Raw genomic sequence first — 25,113 nt, forward strand, 5'->3', positions numbered from 1 at the left:
ATTTATCTACTTGCACTGGCGTGCTTTCGAACTGCTAGGTTGGCAGAAGCTGAGACAGAGCATTGGGAGCTTACCCCATCACGTGGATTTACACTGCCAACCTTTTATTCAGCAAGCCCAAGAGGGTTGGTGGTTGATGGATAGCTTTGTGAGTAAACCATGTTCATCTCTTGAAGCAGAAAGATTGGGGGGTGGAATTCAGCTCAGACAAAAGGAATGACACCTTCCCACAGTGCAGGGTTAAACTATGGAACTCACCACTGCAAGTTGCCACGGTGGTTGCAAATGGGGAGTACCTAGTATAAATATTGGGGAATTTGTGCATTTTGTTACTCCTATTGAGTATCTAAACAACCTCATTCGCTTTCACTTTTGTTGACACCAGCATCCAATTCACAAGAATTTCTGATTTTGATAATTTCATAAGAGGGACAACAAATGGAATTTTCAGTGTTGTGCTCATGTCCTGCTTGCAGACTTCCCAGGGGCACCTGTTTCACCACCATGCGAATAGGATACTGGACTAGAAGGGCCTTTAGTCTGATCTAGCAGTGGAGAGGATAACTGGAAAAGTTCCTGTGCTTTGCAGGAAAGCATCGCAAATAGAGAGTACCAAAAATGTTACATTGCCGGGATTTTCCCCCCTTCATGGAAGCATCATTTGTTGCTATTCCCCAGTATAGAGTTAACAATTATTTTGACACTGATGATGCATCAGTTAGAGGTCATTATGGAAGAAGAAAGAAGTTAAAGATGCTAATTTAGATGGTAAGCAATTAAGGCAGTGTCCTTCCACTTTTGCTCTCTGCAGGCTGCCTGTGGAATAACAGTCCAATGTTTGCATGGAAATAAGCTGCTTTTTCTAATGCAGACAGAGTAGTGGCATGGTAAAATGGGTTCAGTTTCATGTGGGTTGCTCAGGGACTTGTGTAGTAGCGATTTCAGGGTGATGTCGGCATGCCGCGTCAACCTGTCAAAAGTGCAGGAATAAATCATAAAGAGTGTAGCGCTGGCAAGCCACGCTAAACGTCAGGATAGGATACACGTATCGGACAGGAGGACATTGCAGGGTAGTAGGTCATGGCAGAGTGGGATGGAACAGGGCAGAGCAAGGCAAAACAGGAGGAAGCAGGATTTGACAGGTTGGGACCGGATAAGGAGAAGCAAGTCAGAGAGAACATTGGGGTCCTGGAAAACTACTGAGAGGGTCGTGAGCTGGTCAAGGAGGGGTGTCATTGGTGGGAAGCTACATTAACAAGATAATCATTAAGTGTCAAAATGCCCGTCAATAAAAGGGAGTGCTCGGGCTTGCCCGGGGGCCTTCTGCAAAACCATCCTGTCATTCTTGCGTAGTTCTTGCCAGCGCCACAGACGTGGTTCAGGGAAATATCTGGAAAGCTTGCCTAAGCACTCTAGGTTGCTTCCAGAAAACCTGTTTGTTAAGCATTCATTCCAATTTAATTGTGGAGAGGTTAGACAAGAGTGAGTCAAAGCAAGTGTTAGCACAAATGTTTCAGTGCATTTTCTGGTCACTTTCCTTATGGCAAAAAGTCTGATCTTTTGAGGGAAGCGAGTTAGTTGTGCAAATTGTAGAAGTGGCAAAGAATTTCACAAACACTCACTGTCGCTTAGCCACGATATGACTCTTTGGCTTATACTGCACTATCAGCACAGTCATATTTACCATCCAATTAAACAAATGCTAGTCCAATTTTTCTAGGTGCCATCCATGTAAAAATGTGTATTGGTTTCAATGAGCCAGACCAAGATCACTGGGTACTACTGCTGCCCTCCTATAATCTATGTAGCACCACACACATGTTATCAAACGAAGGCTATAACTCAACACTGTTTTGTTGTTTTATTTCCATCATCAACAATGGGACATAAAAGTATGCATAACTGCACCTTGGATCAAGGCCAAAAGACATAATAATGATTACAATGCATAACCACAATCCTTACAGGAGACATCAAATATTTATTCTATGAAGAGATATAAATAGATAGATATAATTGCTATGGGCTGAGTTTAACAAAAAGACTGCAAATTTGCTTCAAACCTTGTGAAGCTTTGTGAAGTGGATTTCCACTGAATCTGCTACTCGCCCAATGATATTTCCACTGTGATGTGGAACTCTCCCTTGTACTTACACACAAACACACCCACATTTCCATGCATGCCAACGAAAAGCCAGGGAAACCTCGGCTTCTTCTCTGGCGCTGAACATGAAGCTCCCGCTCGGTTTTTAATATCTTTCCGAGAGAAGTTTGAAGAACTTCAGCCAGTAGGTGTCTCCATTTCCCTGATCTCCGATCATCTCCGCCTAGTTTCGTTACTAATCCATTCCTTAATACCATTATATATACTGTGTGTGTGTGTGTGTGTGTGTGTGTGTGTGTGTGTGTGTGTGTGTGTGTGTGTACGGTATATCTATCTATCTATAGAGAGAGAGAGAGATACCGAACCTAATATCCTTTCGGGGAGGCTGTTCAAGGCAGGCATTCACGCCGAGCCCTGCCCTCGAGGCCTCTGTTATCACCTTTAAACAAGTGCAAGGATAAGCAATGCATCCCAGCCGATCTGGGCTCCCGGCTGCCTCCCTCCCCGCCGCTGGGCCGGACCCGAGGACGCGGCGGAGGGTCCCTGCAAAGGCGGCCTCTGCAGGTGCCTGGCGGGCCCGCCTCTCCCGGGGAGCGCCCGCGCTCTGCACCCCACACGTCCCCGCCGGCGCCTTCCTCGCCCTGCCCACCGACTGGCAACCTGGTGATTGACGCGCGATGCGGCCACCCGGAGCTGCGAAGGCGTCCTGAGCGCACCTATGAGAAGGGCCGCATCCCAAAGTGGGCTGGCCGTGGGCGCAGCAGCCGGGAGAGCGCAGCCGCCTCCTTCAGGCAGGCAGGCAGGCAGGCAGGCGGGGCTGCTACTGCTGCTGCGGAGCCGGGGAAGCCGAGCGCCCCAGTCGACGGGCACCTGCTGGAGGGGAAGCATCTCCCGGCCCCTCCCTGCTGCGCGTCTCTTCCTCGCCCCGCCTCCCGCTCGCCGGGCGCCTCGGGCGGGGATGGCAGCAGCAGCGCGGACGGAGCGCGCCGCTTGAGCGCGCGATGGAGGCGCCGCCGCGGCCGCACCTGCCGCAACAGGAGGAGGACGCCTCGTAGGCAGCAGCGCTGCCTGCCCGGATCCCGCCTTGAGAGCGCTGCCAGCGGCGGACGGGGGAAGAAGGCAGACGTAAGCAGGCTAACTATAGCATCTCCCCGGAGCCGGGAGGGAGGCAACCTGGGCGCGCGGGCGAGAGGCGGGCAGCCTGCGCCATTCCCGGAGCTGCCCTGCCCGGCCGAGAAGCGGCGTCGCTACAGGTGACTCGGGTTCTCCACCACATCCCCCCCCCACTCGGAGCAGAGGACATGGGTCTGCCTTGGCGGCTCCTCGCGGTCCTGCTCTTGGCTCACCTGGGCTCGGCCGCCGATGGCAGCCCGGGGCAGGCGGCGCCTGGCAAAGGGAAAGTGGCGAGAGAGAAGCAGGCGGTATACCTCAGCGACAAGAGCGCGGCGGCTCCTCGGTGGAGCGGTTCCCCGGAGAAGAACCCCATCTTGGCCCAGAGGCTGCCCCTGGAGGTGCCCGCCAAGGTGGCCTCGTTCCTTTACACGGGCGACTCGCGGGAGCTGAGGCACGCCAACTGCTCCGGGAGGTACGAGCTGGCTCCCCCCTGGGCCGGGAAGTCCCGCCTGGCCGCCTCGCACCCGTCGCTGCACGGCGCCCTCGACACGCTCCTGCACGCCACCAACTTCCTCAACACCATCCTGCAGAGCAACCGGAGCCGCGAACAGAACTTGCAGGAGGACCTGGAGTGGTACCAGAGCCTCATCAAGAGCCTGCTGGAAGGGGACCCCAACATCTCCCGGGCGGCCATCACCTTCAACCTGGAGCCCTGGTCCTCGGCCCCGCAGGTCTTCCTCCAGGCCGTCCGGCAGGACAGCCAGATCCTCCTGCAGGACTTGTCTCCCGGGGCTCACCGCCTGGCCAACGCCTCCAGCGAGACCGAGTGGTTCCACGCCTGGAAGCGCAAGGGGAGGCCGCACCAGCACCGCAAGGTCTTGAGTCCTCCCGGTGCCAAGGCTTTGGAGGGCAGCCTGAAGAGGAGGGATGGGCACCCGGCGGCCTCCGAGAGGAGCCACATCAAGTGGTCCTCTCCCTACCTGGAGTGTGAGAATGGGAATTACAAGCCGGCCTGGCTGGTCACCCTCTCGGCAGCTTTTTATGGGCTTCAGCCGAACCTCCTTCCTGAATTCAGGTAGGAGATCTGAAGTTTTACGAGTCTCTTGGTTCGTGTGTGTGTGTAGCAAAATGTGAGCAAGGGATTCTTTGCTTTTAAGAAGCCAAAGCTTTGTCAGTGGTGAGCGAGAATATACTTGCATAGAACATTGGAATCCCTCTTGCTCACTGCACAGTCTTCCCAAATAATATTAGTTAAGCCCTTTAACTTCAGCGCAGTCTGAGAAATTAGTCTCCACACTGAATTCAGTGGGGTTTCCTCCCATGTAAGTTTGCAGCTTTTTGTTTTGTTTTGCATCCTATAAAACTGGAATGCTGTTCTCCAACCTGATAGGAAAGTTAGAGAGATTTTATTTTTATTTAAAAAGGAGAAAGATATTTGTAGCATGAGTAGGGCCATAGGAACATCTGTTTGCAGCCCAGTCCTATGTGCATTTACTCAGAAGTAAGTCCCTCTGTGTTCAGGCACCCTTATTTCCAATTTCATAGCACCACTACCTTAATATAAAGCAGCTGCCGCAAGTAGGAAACCCTTATGAGAAGGGTTTTTTTCTTTTTCAAAACCATCTGGGTTAAGATTAGCACGCCTCCTCTAAAAGGAGACAAAATTCTGTGAAAAGGTTTCCTTTAGCCATTTGACTTGAGAGCTAAAGTGTGTGTGTGGGGGGGAGGGGGGATCTCTTCTTCCTGTAAGTAAAGGAAACTCCTTCCGGAAATTCCCATTTGTAGTTTATCTCTGCTCCTCTAAGGATTGATGTCAGGTTTTGATACTTCCTTCTTTTAACTCTCAATTTAAATGAAATTTCTTTGAAAATGTCAACTTTCTGTCATTCAACCACCAGACCCTCCTCAAAACTTTTTTTGCATTACTGCATCTTTAATTTTCCTTGTTATAAAAGTAAGGAGTACACCTGGTGGCTGTCTTCTCTCTCTCTCTCGAAGCTCGGGTTTGAACTCAATAGACATTCTCAATAAATTCTTCCATTCCCTCCTTTGCCCCCATGCATTCCACCAATATCCCACTCACATAGCTTGCAAGGCCTTGCTCCTTCTCTTTCTCCAGTAACCCCCTTATTTGAACCGTATTTGCATTTAATCGTAATTGCGAAAGTAGTTTCTGTTGTTCAAGCTCTTTTTGTCTGTCTGCCAGGCCCCCTACTGCCCCAGCCAGTGCCAGTTGATCCTCCTTTATACCTTCAACCGATTCCACTGTCTTTTCCAATTTTACCATTTTCACCTCTAGGGCATTTACATTTTCATCCAATTTATCAAATTTCTGTGACAAAATCTCCTTAGAGTTCTCTATATCTGACCTTACTTCCAAAAATTGTTTATTCATAGAATGCTCCAGTCCTTTCCTGAATTCTGCAAAGTGTAAAGTCACAAGCTCTGCCATGTCTGGTTTAGGTGTTTTTTCGATATCTTCCTGTGCTGATGCTCTCCTCCTTTCTAGTGCTTTCTGTTTTACTGTCTCCTGTTTAGGTTTCTCTGCCATGTCTATTCTCAAAACAATTGCTTCAAAACACTTCTGTCTCAAGGTTGCTCCACCTCCATATCTCTTTCTCACCCTTAAACTTGTATGCAGAAATTCCCTCACAAGCCCTATCACAGTTCAATTTTATACTAATATATATAAACAGTTTCACTTTTAAGGAAATTTCAAACAATTCAAAAGTAATCCAAAAGAAAAGGGAAAACCACACACATATATATATACAATATATACACAATTTAAAGAGAAAAGAAACCTGGTAGTTATCAGAGTCCACAAATAGTGTTGCGTTGTTCCCTTGATGGTGGTCTGGTGCTTTCAAAGTCTCTGGTCATATTTTATAGTCCACGATGTGTATTGTAGTCCAAAATGTTCCCACTATTATTTAAAATCCAATATTTTCCAGACATAAATTAATTTTGTAATCCAGATTGTATTTGTAATCTGAATGGTATTTATAATCCAATATATAATGTTCTCCTCAGTTTATATTCCATTGTACGGCCCTGCTCATTTAAAGCTTCCCCCCTTCCTACTCCTGCTCTCCCAGGCACTTCTCCTCCCTGAGATTTCTCCCAGTTATGGAAAAGTGTTCACCTGTTGAGCTTTGGTAGGATTTGCCAAGATCCAGGGTCCTTTAAAATTTATTTGAATTCCCCCTCCAATCCTTTAATCACTTTCATTCATGGAAACAGCTTCACCATTCATAAAAAACTGAGGGTACTCCACTCCATCCAGGTACAGTGGTACCTCGGTTTATGAACACAATTGCTTCCGGAAGTCTGTTCATAAACTGAAGCGTTCATAAACTGAAGCGAACTTTCCCATTGAAAGTAATGGAAATTGGATTAATCTGCTCCAGACGGTCTGTGGAGTACTTAAACTGAAGCGTTCATAAACTGAAGCAAACTTTCCCATTGAAAGTAATGGAAAGTGGATTAATCCGTTCCAGACAGGTCCACGGAGTACTCAACCTGAAGTGTACTTAACCCGAAGCATGGGTGTAATTGGTTCCGGAAGTCTGTTCATAAACTGAAGCGTTCATAAACTGAAGCGAACTTTCCCATTGAAAGTAATGGAAAGTGAATTAATCCGTTCCAGATGGGTCCGCGGTGTTCATAAACCGAAAATTCATAAACCGAGGTGTTCATAAACCGAGGTTCCACTGTATACTCCTTTTAAAAATTCAAAGAGCAACAGTTCATTTCTTTGTATCTGACAAAGAGATGTTTTGCTAATAAGTAACTAAGTGCAGTTTAAAAAGTAGCAAAAGACTGATGTGTCTCCGAATGAAAATCCCATTCACAGGTCTATACAGTGGTACCTCGGTTTAAGAACACAATTGGTTCCGGAAGTCTGTTCATAAACTGAAGCGAACTTTCCCATTGAAAGTAATGGAAAGTGAATTAATCCATTCCAGACAGTCTGCGGGTAAGTGTTCATAAACTGAAGCAAACTTTCCCATTGAAAGTAATGGAAAGTGGATTAATCCGTTCCAGACGGGTCCGCGGAGTACTTAAACTGAAGCGTTCATAAACTGAAGCATGGGTGTAATTGGTTCCGGAAGTCTGTTCATAAACTGAAGCGTTCATAAACTGAAGCAAACTTTCCCATAGAAAGTAATGGAAAATGAATTAATCCATTCCAGATGGGTCAGCAGCGTTCATAAACCGAAAATTCATAAACCGAGGTGTTCATAAACTGAGGTTCCACTGTACTGCAGAATCTATCCTTCAAAAGATGGAAGTTGACTTCTTTTTTAAATTCCGCCTTGGCCAAATTCAATTTTAATCCAAGAATTTTATGTTTTTAAAGTCCAATAATCTTGGAATGAATACCTTATTTAGAAAGTCTGCTGCTTCAGGTGGCGATTTGTGGTTTCGGATTTTTAAGCTGCGCTGGAGCCACGGGCAGACTCAAGCCGCTTCTCTTGCTCCCCACTTGCTGCCGATGCAGCAACAAGGCTCCGCGAGCACAGCAAATCTCTTCTAGCCTGGCAGGTCCTCTCGAGACCCCACTTGTCCGTGGGGCGTCTAACCCTGGCACGCACCCCTATCACTTAGAAATCCCGGCAGTGGTCGTCTCTTAATCGGACGACCCGCGCCGCACCGCCATTTTCCTCCACAGTCAAACTGGAAGCAAGGGGGAGGGAATCACATTCCTGTTGAGATGGAAAGGGGAATATATTGCCCCTTGCGAAAACTTCCAGCTCCAGTGAGAATGCAAAGTTGGTAGTTTGGTACTGTTGCTAGGATCAACAGAACACCGTGACTTTGTTCCAGCTAAAATAAGTTATGCCTAACCATGATCAAAAGCAATGGGGTTTTAAATTAATCTGAACTAGTTTACACGACTGGTTTCAATGGGACAGACAGTGCAAACATGCACAGGTTTACTTGAAAGCCAGCCCTGCTGTGTTGAGTGGCAGTTGCATCTATTAAGTGTGTTTGGAACTTCAGCCTCCTTTGGGGCTAACTTTTGCAGGATTGGGCCCCATTAAATACTTCAACCCATTGGACAATATAGCCCCCCCCTTTCCCGGTTATTGTCACCTTATTTAATCTGGGAGTGTGTGCCTTAGCAGTTGCAGATCTCTTTCAGCATTAGTGTGTATGTACATAATAAAATAGTTTCTTGTACCCACCACATTATAGCAGTAGAGTAATAGAACTGGAGGCAGAGCGGCGAATGATGGATTCAGCTGTAATTGTTACAGATCATACACAGTTTTCATTATGTACACTGTAGTGCTAGTGATAGACCTTTTCCACTCTGAGGAGTGTGTGCACATCATACATTTAAAGCACATCCCCCCTCCCCAAAGAAACCTGGGGATCCTTCACAGGTAGTTTACCCTTCAGAGAGCTTAAGCACCATTAAACAAACTTCAGTTCTCAAGATTTTTTTTTGCAGGAAAATGTGCTATTCAACATATTCCAAAGCCTCAGACTCTGAGATAGTTCAGCTATGGGAAGTAACTTGCTGCTCCTGGTACAGTATATATGAACGGGAGAATTTGGACTAGAAGTGTTATCCTTTTGTTTGTGCTTGAGCTGGGATTTGGATCTGGCAACCCTGGTTCTCCATCTGTTTCGGGTCCATTCCTTGTTCCTTCATCCACATTTCTGTCTGCTTGTTGGTCCAGTGCTTTTCAGGCTCTCCTGCTCGACGAGTGTTTTAGTTGCACAGTGTCTAGCTGAGCCAAGTAACAGTTACTTTGAGAAAATGTGTGCCGTTTCCTTTGGTTACCAAAGCAGGTTGATTTTTTTGGGAGGCAGGATACTGATTGATTCCTGCTTTCTGCCACTTCTGATTTGAGAAGGAGCTTGTAAGCCCAGAGAACATAATAGAGAAAGATTTGCTTAAATAATTTATTGTTGGCAGCATTAACACACACACACACACACACACACACACACACAGTGTGTGTGTGTGAGAGAGCGCAACTCAAGACCAATTCAAATGATGGTTTCCTGCATTTTTACTTTGAGAACTATTGAAACGAATACTATTTTTTCTTTTAAAAAAGGCTGAAGGTGGACTTTTTAAATTGCTGTGCATTGTTAGACTGAATTGTCACTTAAAAAAAATGTGTAGGGGAAGCACATTACAAAATCAAGCACTTCCTGATGGATGTCCTAAGAATTAAATATTTTTTATTAAGGGCTGCTGGCAAGCTTTGGTGGTATGGTATCATAGCCACCCTGGGATCCACCCTTGTTTTTCTGTCTGCCTTTGGTAGTGGTGTTGTGGAATTCCTTTTGTAAAGCGACCTTTTGAAAATGAGTAAATAAGACTGGTGGCTATAACTTTGACAACACTGACAAGCCGTTGGACTCTCTAGGGTGGTACAGGTCCAACACTTCAAACAATGGCTAGATGTACTAGCCTTTCCCCCTTGTCCATTGAGGCTGCTCTTTGCCTGCCTCCTCCTAATCTGGATTAACCCACATCTCCCTCTAGCTACCAAATGCCCTTTTGGTTGACACTCCCCAAGTGAACTAGGGACTCCCTTGGCTTATTTCACTGGGGTTCCTGTCTGGTTATGCAATTGGCTGGTGGGAATCTGGGATTGCCAGAGTACTTGACCAACCTCTTAGCTTCCAAATTGGACTAGAAAGGAAATAAGCCCATCTGTAAAGCTGATTTGTGTGTGTGAGGTGAGTGGAGGAGTGTTCGCTTGAGTTTTTCCAGACAATCAGAAGTCAACTGGGTCAGTCTCAATGGTAGCAAAGGAATAGGTTTCCAAGAAACTGGGTGCAGCTCTTGAAAATCTGTCTCTTCCAATGAGTGCTACCTTTATTCACACAAGAGTACTCTGCTTGGAGGGACCCAGGTGGCGCTGTGGTTAAACCACTGAGCCTAGGGCTTGCTGATCAGAAGGTCGGCGGTTCGAATCCCTGTGACAGGGTGAGCTCCCGTTGCTTGGTCCCAGCTCCTGCCAACCTAGCAGTTCGAAAGCACGTCAAAATGCAAGTAGATAAATAGGAACCGCTACAGCGGGAAGGTAAACAGCATTTCCATGTGCTGCTCTGGTTTGCCAGAAGCGGCTTTGTCATGCTGGCCACATGACCTGGAAGCTATACGCCGGCTCCCTCGGCCAATAATGCGAGATGAGCGCGCAACCCCAGAGTCGGTCACGACTGGACCTAATGGTCAGGGGTCCCTTTACCTTTACCTTTACTCTGCTTGGAGCATGCACTGTTGCAGTTCTCTCTGTGCTGTGAAGCATCATGTTTTATTATGTAAAGTTAAAACTAACTTGTAAGAAAAGAGCTCCTGGTTTATGGGGCGACACTGTTGCAGAATTTAATAATATTATTAGATGCCATCCAGCCTAACCCTGGACAGAAAAGGTCTCGGTTAGAGGTGATACTTACCACATAAAATGTCCAGTAGAGGTCGTCATGGTAGCAGTTAAACTATACTTTCCTACCTACAAAGACTAATGCTGGCCATTGCACACGTATTTAACATATATCTTCCACAAACCTGCAAAGGTTAGGTTGCTACAATTGGTACTGTGACACTTTCTGTACCTACTGCCTGTAGCTATTTCCCCCTCTTGCATTTATCCCACTCAAGTGTATTGGAGGGATAGTCATAGGTTTAAGTTGGTTTTTGCCTCACGGGAAAGTTGGCATTCAATAGATCTTTTCCACCTCCATTCACAACCACCAACTTAGATGGCTGTAAAAAGGGATCAGACCAATTCATGGAGGAAAAAGGCTCTCTGTGGAAGCTATGTGCTGCCTCCAGGATCAGAGACACGATGCCACTGAATGCCAGTTGCTGGGGAACATCAGGAGAAAGTTATTGCCTTCATGCCCTACTTTTGGATATTCCATAAACATACGGTTTGCTGGAGTAAGTATTGTAAGCTGTTGGTCTGTTTCAGCAAGGGTCTTCTTAGCTTTGCCTTATCAAATCACATCTGTGCTGAATATTTTCATAACATGTTACGGACTACATTTTCTATGAACCTGGGCCTTGTAATGGACTAGATCAGTGATGGCAAACCTATGACACGCGTGTCAGACGTGACACGCAGAACCCTTACTGGTGGCACATGCCGCATTGGCCCATTCGTGCTGCTGTTGTTGTTGCTACAGCCTGTCTCCGCTGTTAAAACCCGGATCCTTTTTTGTTGTTGTTGTTGCTGGTAGCCAGAGATTGGTTTTTTAACCCTTTCTGTGCTTTTTTTTGGTGCTTTGGCAGACTATGTAGGTGCTGCATGTTCCAGCGAAGGTATTATTTGTCATTTATTTCTGTTCTCTTCCCCCCCCCCAAGCACAGCAGCTTTGGGGCACCCCCCCAAAAAAGCAAAGCAACTTTTGCACCCCCCAAAAAACCTCCAAAACTTTGCTCAGCAGCTCCCCCCCCCAAAAGCTCAACAACTCTGGGCACTTTGTGATAAGGGGTTTTTGGTTTGGTTTGGTTAAATAATTAGTTTTGGGTTCATTAAATACAGTTATATATTACAATTATACATTTTTGTTATTTAAACTATAAATATCATGAAATTATGGTTTTTTTCTTGAAGCGACACACCACCTGAGTTATGCTCGGTTTTTTGGCAAATTTTGACATACCAAGCTCAAAAGGTTGCCCATCACTGGACTAGATCCTTTTTTGGGGGGGGGAGGTGTTGCTCATGCCGCCCTCCCAGAGCCAGCCCTGCACCACTTTGCAAGGCTGGGATCTGATCAGATGCCAGCCTTTGCAAAGCAGCTCAGGGAGGGCAGCATGAGAAGGACTCAACAGCCATGCACTGTTCGATCCCAGCTCCTCGAGGGTGAGGCTGGGATCGAAGGGTCCATGACGCCCTGCTCAAAATTAGCCAGGGGGCAGGTGCATCTAGCTACTGGTGTGGGTCCAGTTGCAACTACACGTGTTTCTCCTTCTTGCACTGGGACAAGTAAATTGTTGTAAGAGCAAGCTACAGTCAAGCAATGTAGCTGAGATAATAATTGCAGAATTGTCGCGTTGGAAGGGACTGTGAGGGTCATGTAGTCCAACCCCCTAGCAAATAGACATTCTGTTGTGGTGACAGCAAGCTGGATTCAAGGTGCCATTTGCCGCCTAGCTTATATACCAAAGTTTCTAACACTGTTTTCATGCTGCCCTCCCTGGGTGGCTTTGCAAGGCTAGAATCTGACCAGATCCCAGCCTCCCAGAAGCTAATTCATCTGACTTCAGTGGCTCTATAAAATTTTAAACAAGGTGTGGTTAAAAAAAAAAGCATGAACATTTGTGTAAGGAAAAACATGGAGTTTACATGAGCCTTTAGTGCCATAGGCCCAGTCCTGTGGAACTCTCTCCCAATAGAGGAGGGACGCGGGTGGCGCTGTGGGTTAAACCACTGAGCCTAGGGCTTGCTGATCAGAAGGTCGGCAGTTCGAATCCCCTCACTCGGTCCCAGCTCCTGCCAACCTAGCAGTTCAAAAGCACACCAAGTAGATAAATAGGTACTGCCCTGGTGGGAAGGTAAACGGCATTTCCGTGTGCTGCTCTGGTTCGCCAGAAGCAGCTTTGTCATGCTGGCCACATGACCCGGAAGCTGTACGCCGGCTCCCTCGACCAATAATGTGAGGTCAGCACCGCAGCCCCAGAGTCGGTCACGACTGGACCTAATGGTCAGGGGTCCCTTTACCCTTTACCTTTAGGCGTTTTCTGTGCCAACTTTTAAACGCCTCCACCATGGTTTACTCGTCTTCGTTTTTAACGTGGTATGCTTTTGTTGCATAGTTTTTTGTTTTCTGTTTTAAACTGCTTTCTGTGATACAGTGGAATATAAATCATTTTCTAAATAAATTTTATTTAGTTGCTGCCTCACGTACATTCTAGGAAGGCCAAGAAGCACTATGAGTCCTCCAATCCACAGCCTAATATTATCTCTTCACACCTATGGAGGTTCATGCGTGGCATTCTATGCCAGTCCTTCTCAGAGTAGACACAATGAAGTTAATGGGCAGGGTTAACTTATTTTTGATTAGGACTTGGTTGAATACAAGCCCATATTTCTAGTTGAGGAAATATTTGCATGCTTTTTTGGGGAGCTGAACCACTTATCTGTTTGCCAGTTGAGTACTGGAGGGACAGAACTGCCCAGAGAATGATGTTTGGCTGTACTTGATTTGATTCAATATAATATTTCTATACTGCTTTTCCAGCAACCAAGCTGAGCTCAAGGTGGCTTTCTACAATAGCAAAGAATTAACAAACAAAAACAGCACTTCCCAGTACAAAAGAAACATGCAACTAAGGTACAATGAATGGATCAAAACAACACCAAACGGCAGAATCGCGAAATCCTTGTTCTAAGCACATTTTCCATGTGTGTGTTAGCAAATCATACAACGGAAACATAATTTTCATTTAAATCCATTCACAATCTGAAATGGTAAAAAACAAACAAAAAAACCATTTGGAAAAATTATACCTGTGTCATTATATCATTACGATTAATCACCACACATGCCTCTCAAAATAGGCTTTTAAATTTCCCTTTCTCTGTGTCATTGAGTGATAATGAGGCTTTTAAAAATTCCAAACTCCTCTTGTTGAGTCCCTTAAGAGTAAAAGGATGAAATATTCATCTTTCTCTCCTTAAAATGCTGCACTGAGTCTTCCCCCAGCAAAATGCCTCTTGTGAGCCATCTGTTAGGGACATATTAATGTTCTGGTTTGCCTGCTCCTTCCCATTTCACCGCTTGGAATGAGAGAAATAACCTTTCAGTACATTTTCTCACCAGACAAGCCTTCAACATTTGATATCCTTTCCAGCTTATCTTGGGGCTGCAACACTCAAAGCAAAATGTGCTACACAGATTTTTTTTTAAAAGGACAGGCATTCTTCCCATTTAGGAAATGAATTGTAAAGGCTGTTTTTATTTCATATTCTTCAAATGTTCCTATTTTCTAGAACCAGCCCTTGGTAAATCACTGTCTCTCCTTTATCCCTAGATTTATTTATTTTTTGCTTTTTGAGGATACCTTGTTTTAAACTGGGTGGAACCTTTGGTCCTCCAACTGTTGCTGAACTATAACTTCCACCATACCTTGCCCATGCTTGCTGGGGGCTGATGGGAGTTGTAGTTCCGCAACATCTGGAGAGCCAACGGTTCCTCAAACTGGTTTTGAACATTTGTTCCTCACCCCCGCTTCCGATCTCTGTAAATTAATGCTGCAATCCTATGCACGTCTGTTCAGAAGCAAGCTCCTTTAAGTTCAGTGGGGCACATTCCCAGGTAAGTGAGAATAGGATTGCTCGCCATCTCTGAATAGGGGAAGGATGTTTAATTCCCTCTGTTTGTAATGTTCAGGCAGTAAATGCATTAGTTGCTGGAGCTCACATGAGTTATTGTTGGCACCTGTCTATCTTGGAAAGCAATGGAAGAGCGCGCCTTTGTGGGTGAAGTCAAGCTGTTGGCAGGTTGCAGCGCCTGCTGTGGCTGTAGAGACTGATGTGGGAGAGACAGGTTTTGTTGCACCTGGGGCAGATGAAGGCATCCAGTTGTGCTGCTGCAGCTGCACCATGGCGGTCCCCCCCCACTCTCCTCCCAGCGGTCATTCCTCCTCTGGTTGCTGCTATGGATATGTGACTTGACTGCCTGTCTCCATGCACTGCGGCTGTCCACAAGGGATTCCCACATGGCAATGTGGGATGTTGTTAGCCTTCATGTAATGTTTGCAGATATCTTTGTAGCACAGAGTTGGTCTGCCAATGGGCCTGGTGCCTGAAACCCACTCCCTGTCGAGCACGTCCTTGGGGATCCTGCCATCTTCCATTCTGTGGACATGACCAAGCCAGCATAGATATCACTGAGACAGGGCTGGGAGAGCGCATATTTGTTTGGAATTCTGTCCTGCCATGTAATACCCCAAATTCTCCTGACGCATCACATGTGGAAGGCGTGGGGGCTCCTGATGGTTGCAGGTTACCCATGACTCACTTCTATAAAGCAGTGCACTCAAGACACAGGCCTGGGTTGTAGTTCAGCGGCCTCTGGAGGTATTCCTAAGCTCCTGCAATGATTCAGGGGGGTTATTTTTTTGGTGTGGAGGTGGGGAGAATCAGACTCCCTCTCTGTCCTCCCTTCCTTCTAAGCATTACATTTTTGCATATAGAAAGCTTCATCCTGTGCTGTGTTTCCTCTGCTGGCAGAATTCAGCCAAGCAGTAATTGAAGCGAGAAAAGACTATTTAACAAGCTCTTTTGATTAAATTACTGGGAACTCCCCAGATATGCCGTGATCTATGCCATATATCTGAAGGCGCATTAGAAACTGCCATAATCTCATTGACAAGATAGATTTCAGATCTGACTCTTGCAAACTGCTCCAAATGGTCCAGAGGGATTTCCCTCTGCAGGTGGATCCTAATTCATATGCCCACATTGCTGTGCCCAGTTTTCTGATTAAATTTATTTTTAGTGAAGGCTGCTGTCCTCTTCAAAATGCATGCTGGAGGGGGAAAAATGGTAGTAGTACATCTGCTCAGTTCTGGGAGAGAAAGTGCCCGCATTTATGAAAGATGAACTGTAGGGAGGGGATGTGTGTTCATTACATAGAATCATAGAATTGTAGAGCTGGAAGGGACCACAAGTGTCATCTAGTCCAACCCTCTGCAGTGCATGGATATTTTGCCCTAACATTTGAAACCCCAAATCCTGAGATTAATTGTTTCATGATCTACTAACTGAGCTATCCCGTCCATAATGTGACTTGATCTAGTCTTAATGCAGATGTGGACCAGATCATAGTGTGTTGCATGGGAAAACATTTGCCGATCGGAGTTCGGATTTCTGCACTGGCGTTGACTCAGAGCATGCATTCCCAAGTCTTTTCTTTCTTTCTCAAATGTTTAATATTTTTATTTAGATCCCACCTTTCCTCCAATGAATTTGAGGTGGTGTATTTGGTTCTCTCCTCGTTTTATCCACAAAACAACCCTGTGAGGTAGCTTAGGCTGTAAGAGAGTGTATGACTGGTCCAAGGTCACACTGGCTGAATGGGGATTTGAACCCTAGTTGTCCACATCTCAGCCCAGCAAGTCCCCAATCTTTACTTAACCACTGATTTGCACATACAGGGCTGTTTCTGAAGCACACAACCACTTTACTTGGGACAGGAGAAATCCGTGCTTCTTATTGGTAGAGAGAAAGTCGTGTGTCATAATTTACATGGCGTGGGTATGTAATTTTTCTGCTTGTGTTCTTCTGCACTGCACTGTGCTATACCTCTGATCAGTGGCTTCCCGCAAAGAAGCTGAACAACTTTGTCTCCCCTAAAAAAACTTAACATTTTTGCCCTGTACCCCTAAAAAATGGGCCTTTCTCCTGCCTAAAAAGCTCAACAACTTTTGCCCTGCACCCCAAGAAACAGGGCTTTCCTTGCTTAAAAAAGCCCAACAACTTTGACCTGAACCCCCTAAAAGGGGGTAGATCACTTCCAGTTTTTAATTCTGTGAGTAGATCACAGACTTGGGAGTTGGCCACCCCGGTTAGAGGATCTATGTTTCTACGATACAATGAAACAAATGTTTCAGATTTCTTATAGCATTCAAAACAACTATTTAAAACATCCACAAACAAACAAACAAACAAACAAACAAACAAAAGTAATAAGCAAAAGCAAACAAACCCCAAACCAGATTTAAGTACATGCCAGCATTCTGCATATGTCAGTAGGCTTGCCTAAACAAAAAAATGTTTTTAGCAGGCACTTAAAAGAATTTTTATTTAATTCTATTTGCGTTGGAAATAGTTGGATGGTATGGAAGTGAGGGAGAAGGAAAACTCTGACCCTAAGAAGGTTGGATGGTGCCTTGTATGCCTCTTTCTGGCAACTCCTACAACCAAGCTGGTGCCAAATGTATTGCTTTCCTTTCCTTTGGACCACATCGGTGAGGCTGAGAGGGTTTTTGTTGTTGTCTGGGCAGCCCAGGACCCCCTTATACACTGCCCAGGTTTGCACCCCAAGGAGGTCACTTTGGTGCCCCTAACACAGCGGTTTGACTTCACCCCTGGAGGCATGCTCCATTGAGTTTAGGTGGCCTAATTCTAACCATGGATACCTAAAAGTAGGTCTCATTGGTTCCAGTGAGCTTTCTCCCTAGTTAAGTGTTAGTAAATCTGCAGCACTGGATGCTGCAAGAGGATGGCCCCAACTTCCCCTTCAGTGCCTTTTCAATCAAGAGTGACTCCTGACATATATAGACTTCCTCCCCTGTCATGGTTGCAGAGGGGTTAGCTGTGTGAGTCTTTTGCAGCAAACACAGCAAGAAATCCTCTTAAGGACAAATAGATTAATTCTGGCAGAAGCTTTCGTGGTTTAGACCTGGATGTATGAAGTGTTCGTCTCAGTGGGTTGACATATATACATACAGACACATGGATAAAGAGAGAGACAGTGTGAATAGCGAGGCCAAATGAAATGTAAGAGCTGTAGCCTTTATGACATATCTGTGCAAAGCTCAAATGTGCACAAGGTAAGCATGGCGGCCATACACAACAGCCGTAATTGGAGGTAACACAATCTTCACAGCTCTGCTGAGCAACCTTATTGTATTGCCAAGCAGCCAATTACTGCTGTTGTGCTTCTAGCTGAATCTAGGTGTTCTAGATGGAATCTACAGCAAGGAGAAAGACGATTTTCCACTGAGAGATTTTTGCATTCTGCAAGTGTTTCATGCCCTCCAACCATCAGTGTGGCATACTGCCCGGGTTGGTGTAGTGGTTAGAGTGCTGCACTAGGACCTGGAAGACCAGGGTTCAAATCCCCGCTTCAGCCACAAAGCTCACTGGGTTACCTTGAGCCAATCGCTCACTCTCAGCTTAAACTACCTCATGCAGACCTTCCAAATGTTGCTATTTTCCAAGAACAGTCCTGGATTTACAGAAGCTGTCCCGGTTTCTGATTTGATCCCAGAATGTCCCGCTTTTCCTTAGGACGTCCCTATTTTCATCGGAGAAATGTTGAAAGGTATGCCTCATGGGGTTGTTGTGAGTATAAAATGTGGAGATGTATGTCATATATGAATAATGTAATATAAAAAATAACAACTAATAATACAATAGGTGAGTGGTTTCCAAACTTCTTTTCCCTCATGGATGACTAAAATTAATGTCCAGGTTTTAACGACTGCTATAGGAACAAAGGGAACTACCTTATGCTGCGTCAGACCATTGGTCTATCTTTCTGAGTAGTGTCTACACTGACCGGCAGTGGCACCCCAGGGTTTCAGGTAGGAGTCTCTCCCAGCCCTACCTGGAGATGCCAGGGATTGAACTTGGGACCTTCTGCCTCCAAGGGGGCTGCTCCGCCCCTGAGCTATGGCCCTTCCCCCTGTGTTTCATTTAGCACCTGCTCCTCTGCCTTACCTTTCTCCCAAACGATGCTACCTGTCCTGCAACGCGGGGTTAGTAATAACAGGCTTGTCTTTCTGGTCTCTTGTATGGATTGCTCTGATTTAATGAATTTGAATTGCTCTGGACACTTGAACATGCTATAGTTTATTCCCAGCCTGGGATAGCTCAGTTGGTAGAGCCTGAGACTCTTAATCTCCAGGTCGTGGGTTCAAGCCCCACGTTGGGCAAAAGATACAGGCGTTGAAGGGGGTTGGACTGCATGACCCTTGTGGTCCCTTTAAACTCAGAATTCTACGATTCTGTGATCGGTGTGCATAGCTGCAACATATCTGTTGATGGGCATTCAAACTACTAAGTTTGTAGTACTTCATGCTAGCAGTGTAAATAATAATAATGATTATGATAGACGTTGGGGAACTTGCTTTCTGTGGGCAATATGTGCTATACAAATGTCAGATGGTCTTCAATTACCTTCGTTGGTTCATTTTGAATACTGAATTCTGATAAGCGCTACTGCCAGTCTCAGGCTGATCTAATGCTGCTGACAAGCCAAATTGTACTTATCGTGCATTTAACGTCTTATGTCCTGATCAAACATCTGGACAGCACAGTTAATAGGGCGCCTGCTTAGTAGGTTAATAGATAATTCATTTTTAGGTTTTTAATTCTATTTGGTCATGGAGATAAGCTGTGATGCATTATTATTATTATTATTATTATTATTATTATTATTATTTGTTCTTCTCTCAAAACCAAAAAAAGGATAACAGTGCAAGGTAAAAATCTCAATACAAACTCAAATAAATGCCCCACCCACCCTGGGCAAACTGCACCCGCCACTAAATATTTTCCTATTTCACCTCCTTTGGCTACTTCTGCCTACTGTGTTTTACATCCAATATTCTGTTGAATACCCAGCCTCCCTCATGAACTAAAGTGGTACCCCTCTGTTTGTTTCTGATGCTACTGTCTGTCTACCTTGTTCCTGATCCTCCCCCTCTAATTTAAGCTCCTCAATTCCCACCTCCTTTAAATACATTGCAGGAAGTAATCTTCAAATACATGAACAGACTTTTTGGGTCGTGTATGTGTTACTGGCTTAAAACGCAGTGAGGTTGTTCTTTTATTTTGGCTGCGTTTCAAAACTGTGTTTGTACATAGTTGTACAGATCAGCACGGTTTTCTGTGTATCTTAAGCTGCCTGCTGTTATGTCCACACCATGAAGCAGGGATGTATTCAACCAATGAGCAGGTCTCGATTGGGATCAAAACTGGTTTGGCGCATCAGAATGCAGTATTTCACAAGAAACAGCAGGGTGGATGTGGATTGTGGTGGTTGTTATGTGCACACGGCTTCCCAACCCAGTGGTGGGGAGAGCATTAGATGCAGAGTAAATGGGAGTGTGTAGACAGCCTTACTCTGCTTCCTCAGAAGCCTAGGGATTGATCAAATCGGCTTCATTTACAGGAGGATAGGAGAAATATGTTGACAGTAAGAGCAATTAGACAATGGAGTCAATAACCTAGAGCAGGGGTGGCCAACATGGTGCCGTCCACTTGATGCTGCACTATATTTCCCATCAGCCTCAGCAAAGATGGCCAATGGTCAGGTATGGTGAGAGTTGTAGCCCAGTTGGAGAGCACCATGTTGGCTATCCCTAACCTAGAGGGGTGCCCGGCCCTTCCTTACTAGAGGTTTTCAGCCACCTGCCAGCAATGCTCTACTGATGTATTTCCATCATTGAGCCGGGGGTTTAGTGGCCCACTTCCAGGAGTCACCTGGAGCAGCTGAAATTCTCCACACCTGTTCCTCAGATTTGCCAGCATTTCTTGGTTCCTGGTCCTGTGCCTTCACAGTAGCAGCTTGAACTGCAGATATTACCAAGCGTTTCTCACCATGAGAAGCCTCAAATCATTCTTGATATTTTTATTTATTAGATTTGTATATCATCCTTCACCCAAAGATCCAAGGTTCACAACAGAAAAAAATACAAAACCAGAACATAAAATATTTAATAAAACAAAAAACCCACCAATAACCTCCCCACCCCCTTCATCTCAGGGCGGTTCACAAGAATATAAGAAATGAAATTTCACCTAACCGCATGAAAATGTCCCTGGTCTTCCTGACTTTAGAAATGTGTAATTTGTGAGTTATGTTATGTTTAAGTCCTGTAGTGGCCTCCATTTCTGGGCCAAAGAAATTCTCGTTGCAGCCAGCATTCATGTCAAAAGTTCCTTAGTTTGGTAAAATTGCTGTTTGATCATCCCACAAGTTCAAAAGGGCAACCTGTGGGGAGGCTTGGATGGGGCATTTAACCTAACATTGGTCCGAGGTGTTGTGTATTGAGTCAAAGGATTTTATATCTGTATTACTGTTGTATGTATTTGCATTAGGGTAAAGTAACTGCCTTTTGGTTCCAGAGGGTACAGCTACTATTGGTTCATTTAAGCTGCTGTATTTGGATCCTCTGTCTTATTGGTTTCCTCCAAAAGGCAGCACTGTGATTGCCTGATATTGTTCCCTCCAAAATGTTTCCCTTTCTAGCTAGTCCCCCGTCCCTATAAATGTAGCTTTCCTCTCCTCGGAGCTTAGTCTTGTTTGCTTTAATAAAGAAGTGTTACTAGAGAACTGTCTCCAGCATATTTATGTCAAGAGAGCTGAAATCACGAACCCCAAGTCACAACACGAAATTCAGATGCCAGAAGTATCTGAGTTGTATTCATGGGCAGCCCTGTATTGAGCAGGGAGTTATGAAAGCATGAGTCAGCAATGAAAAATCCTCTCTGTTTAAGAAGGGATGAGTCTACACAATAAATGCAGAAGATAAAAAGCACTTCTGGCCCCTCAGCAAACCTGTTTATTGAAAAGCAGGTCAAGCAGGACTCTTAGGCTCCGTACCTGTAGTTGGTTAAGTAATTCTAAGCCTTCCGAATCAATCAAGAACATTCTGCAAAGGGAGCTAATTCCACAAATGGCTCATAAATCTAACTGACTAATATTGGATTGCATCCAATGTTTGTCATACGCAGAGTAGTTAGGCCCACTGAAATCATTGGGCATGAGAAGTCCTGTGGATAGCTCAGTTGGTAAAGCATGAGATTCGTAATCTCAGGGTTGTGGGTTTGAGCCCCACATTGGGCAAAAGATTCCTACATTGCCGGGGGCTGTATTAGAAGAACCTCGTGGTCCCTTCCAACGCTACAGTTCTATGATTCTATGACTAACCGAAGTCCATTGATTTCAGTGATTCTGTTCAGAGGAGATCTTAGCTGAATACAACTCCTATTAGAGTACTGTGAAAATTGTGAAATCTGCTTGATGTGATTCTTTATGTGATACTGGCAGCTATTGACAATGGCGGAAACAAAACGAATGGCTCTCTTTCAGTTTAACTTCTCATGTTGAGCAACACATGAGCTAATGATGATTCAGAGAAGGCTAAAGAGTCGACTGGGAGCTTGTTGTGATGTTGTTTTCAGACTGTAATGGAGAGACTGAATAGGTTAGACTGGGCCAACATCTGTGGGTTGGGTAGGAGTATACAAGCTTTTGAAATGAAGAACTGCACAAAACATAAAGCATTTGCAGTTATCCACTAATGTATAACAGCCCACTAAAACGGTATTCTTTTTACTCCTGGTACTAATAACCAGACTCGTTATCAGAACCAACATAATGAGATGATTGGTGTGTATGAATTTAACAGTGCTTAGCTGAATTTATTTTTAGTTCTTATTTTGTTAATGTTAACATCGCTTTATAGAAATGCTCTATTGATTTGTTAATCATATAATATGACCTATGCTGTAAATGTCTTGTTTAGCTTATTTTCTGGTTGCTGTTTTGTTATTAGAGTTTTATATATTGCAGTTGTTTTATTCATGCTTTGTTAATTATTTTATATGATTTATGCTGTATTTGTGATGTTCTATTATGTTGTTGTTATTTACTGTTTGTTAGTATCATAGAAATACAGTACATCAAATCAAATAACCAAAGCTTTTCGTAAATGCAATTAAGATTCAGCACTACATTCCCGCCATTTTTAACAGTGAAAGGAAAATGGTGTGTTGAATCTATGTGAATTAATGGCATTTCTTCTCATTCTTCCAGGGGTGTTGTGAAAGTGGACCTAAACTTACAAAAAGTGGACATTGACCAATGTTCAAATGAGGGCTGGTTTTCAGGAACTCACACATGCCACTTAAATAGCTCCGAGGTAAGGAAACATGCCTTAATCTCAATGAATGATGTATTCCACCATGTTTCGCTTTGATTTCCACATTGCAAGTCTTGACCTTATTTTCCTGCTTTTTAAAATGGGAATAAGCTTCCCACACAAGATGGACCGTACAAGCTTTCAATGGCAGCGAACTGTAGAATAAGGTAACTTTGTGGTTGGCAACTGCTGGTCCTTCACCCAAGCCACAGAAGGCTCTTGTAATAAATGGGCTGAACTTTCTATTTTGGGCATATGTCTAGTAAACACTTTTAAATGCATGGGCACAAATATATGTTCATGCAGACCCACTCACAAGATTCATGTACAGCCAGACTTGTGGCCCTTTATTTCAGTGCTAAACATACAAGGAAATGCACATAACCCCCCCCCCCCCAAACAACATATGTAGAAAAATAATAGCTCGGTTTGAATGTAATGCTAAGCCAAAATAAGGCTTAGTGAGAACAAGCAAGTGCGCTGGTACACATTGGGGAAATTGTGGCTACTTTGCTCCTCCCATACCCTTGCTGATGCTCTATCAGGAGCTAAGTCATGATTTGGCTTAGTGTTAAGTGTGAACCCAGGCTTGTGTTGTTTTAAGCAAACCTCATAATCGAGGTTTGTTCTTGGCTTACTGCCTGTGGTTTGTTAGGCGGAGACAAACCATGAGCTCAGATTTGCATGTAATGCTGAGACAAACCATGGTTTAGCTCCTGGTAGCAGTGCATTTAATTGCATGATTATATACATATTTGATCAGAACTAAACTCTACTGAATTCAATGAGATTTTCTCCCCTGAGGCCAACATGGTATCTCCAGATGTCGATGGACTGCAACCTCCACCATCCCTGACCATTTACTATCAAGCTTGGGCTGCTGGGAGCTGTATTTAGACAGCATCTGGGGTGATACCTTGTTGACTGCTCCTGATCTACGGGATTCTAACTACATGCCTGGGTTGGACCTTGAATGTAGTAGGCATGTATTTAAGTTATGACTTTGGATGCATGACTGGTTTTCAGAAGTATGCTTGTAGTGTGTAGCCTGATTCTGCTTACTTGGAAGTAGACATTGTGTTCAAGAGTACTCCCCTCCTAAGCAGGAGTGTATTCAGTGGTATTCAGCCTATTTGGACTGGTAGGGCGGAAGACAGGGAGATCGACAGTAGGTGGTGCTACAGCCAGTGACAGGCAGAGTCAACAAATTCTAGTGTTGTCCCTGTCCTCCTCCCTACCGGGTTCTACAGCCACAACAATGAGAGTGACGAGGACCAAGCTGACAGCCAGGGCTACCCCCTGAACTTGCTGTTAAGTAAGAAGGAAGGAAAGTGAGGGCAGACGGAGGGCAGTGTCTCATTTGCTCAAATGAATCAACCTCCACTGGGAGTATTTCAGCTGTAGAAAAGAAAGACCAGGAGGGAGTTGTCTGTAACATAGCAGAATGAAGAAAGAACAGCAAGGCAAATTCTATGGGGAAGGTCCTCAATGGCAGAGCATCTGTTTTGCACCAGAAGGTCCCAGGTTCAATCCCTAGCATCTCCAGGTAGGACTGGGAGGGAACCTTCCTGAAACCCTGGAGAGCTTCTCCCAGTGTAGTCAATCCTGTGCTATCAAGCCAACTCAGTATAAGGCAGGTTCCTATGCTCTTTGACCCTGATCAGTCACTTATCAACCATTTGTTGTAACTCTTTGCTTTTGGCTAGCTGCACATGAAAGAGTTTGGGTTCCCGTAAGGATCAGCATCTTTCAGAGACTTCTGAGATACTGCCTCCTATTTTGGTTTTAAGAAAAACAACAACTAAGCGAAAGCCTGTTACTTGTGAACGATCTGAATGCTATAAATAGCTGTAATTATCTTCCACATACAGCTTGAGTGATGGAGAACATAAGAAACACAATTAATTATAGCAGAAACAAATCAACCCTCCTATTTTTTATTTTTTAAGTTGACAATACTGTCATCCTGGGCATGGCCTCCAGAAACCCCGTTTGCCCTTCTCATCCTGCATATTTGTAAATATAGTGAACATTGCAAAAATAAAAATAAAAATCCATATGTCTCTAGTGATTTACACCTTCAAAAGAAGTCAGAATCTAGGCGACATTGTCCAGTACTCAACTCAGTAGTGGGGGACCAGGACCCTCCAGACCCAAAACATTTTATAGTGGTCTCCTTAAATACTTTTTTTAGGGGATTCCGGGAAGCGTGATTTGTATACAGTTGTAGGGAGTCAGGCAGTTGGAACTTGTG

The 25,113-nt window shown here is 44.8% G+C and overlaps 1 protein-coding gene and 1 non-coding gene across 2 annotated transcripts in view; both read left to right on the forward strand.

Moving 5' to 3' along the window:
* Positions 1 to 2,946: 2,946 nt before the first annotated feature.
* Positions 2,947 to 25,113, forward strand: part of GPR158 (G protein-coupled receptor 158) — a 122,035-nt gene continuing 99,868 nt past the window's right edge. Inside the window, exons 1-2 of the mRNA XM_035129637.3 lie at positions 2,947 to 4,292; positions 22,754 to 22,859. Coding sequence (XP_034985528.3) covers positions 3,406 to 4,292; positions 22,754 to 22,859 — 993 coding nt within the window. The 5' untranslated portion in view covers positions 2,947 to 3,405. The remainder of the gene's footprint in view (positions 4,293 to 22,753; positions 22,860 to 25,113) is intronic.
* TRNAT-CGU (transfer RNA threonine (anticodon CGU)) lies at positions 21,706 to 21,781 on the forward strand. Its single transcript has one exon. It is a non-coding gene; the product is annotated as a tRNA-Thr (tRNA).

The sequence above is a fragment of the Zootoca vivipara genome, chromosome 11, assembly GCF_965207765.1.
Source record: "Zootoca vivipara chromosome 11, rZooViv2.hap1.1, whole genome shotgun sequence".
Lineage (NCBI taxonomy): Eukaryota > Metazoa > Chordata > Lepidosauria > Squamata > Lacertidae > Zootoca > Zootoca vivipara.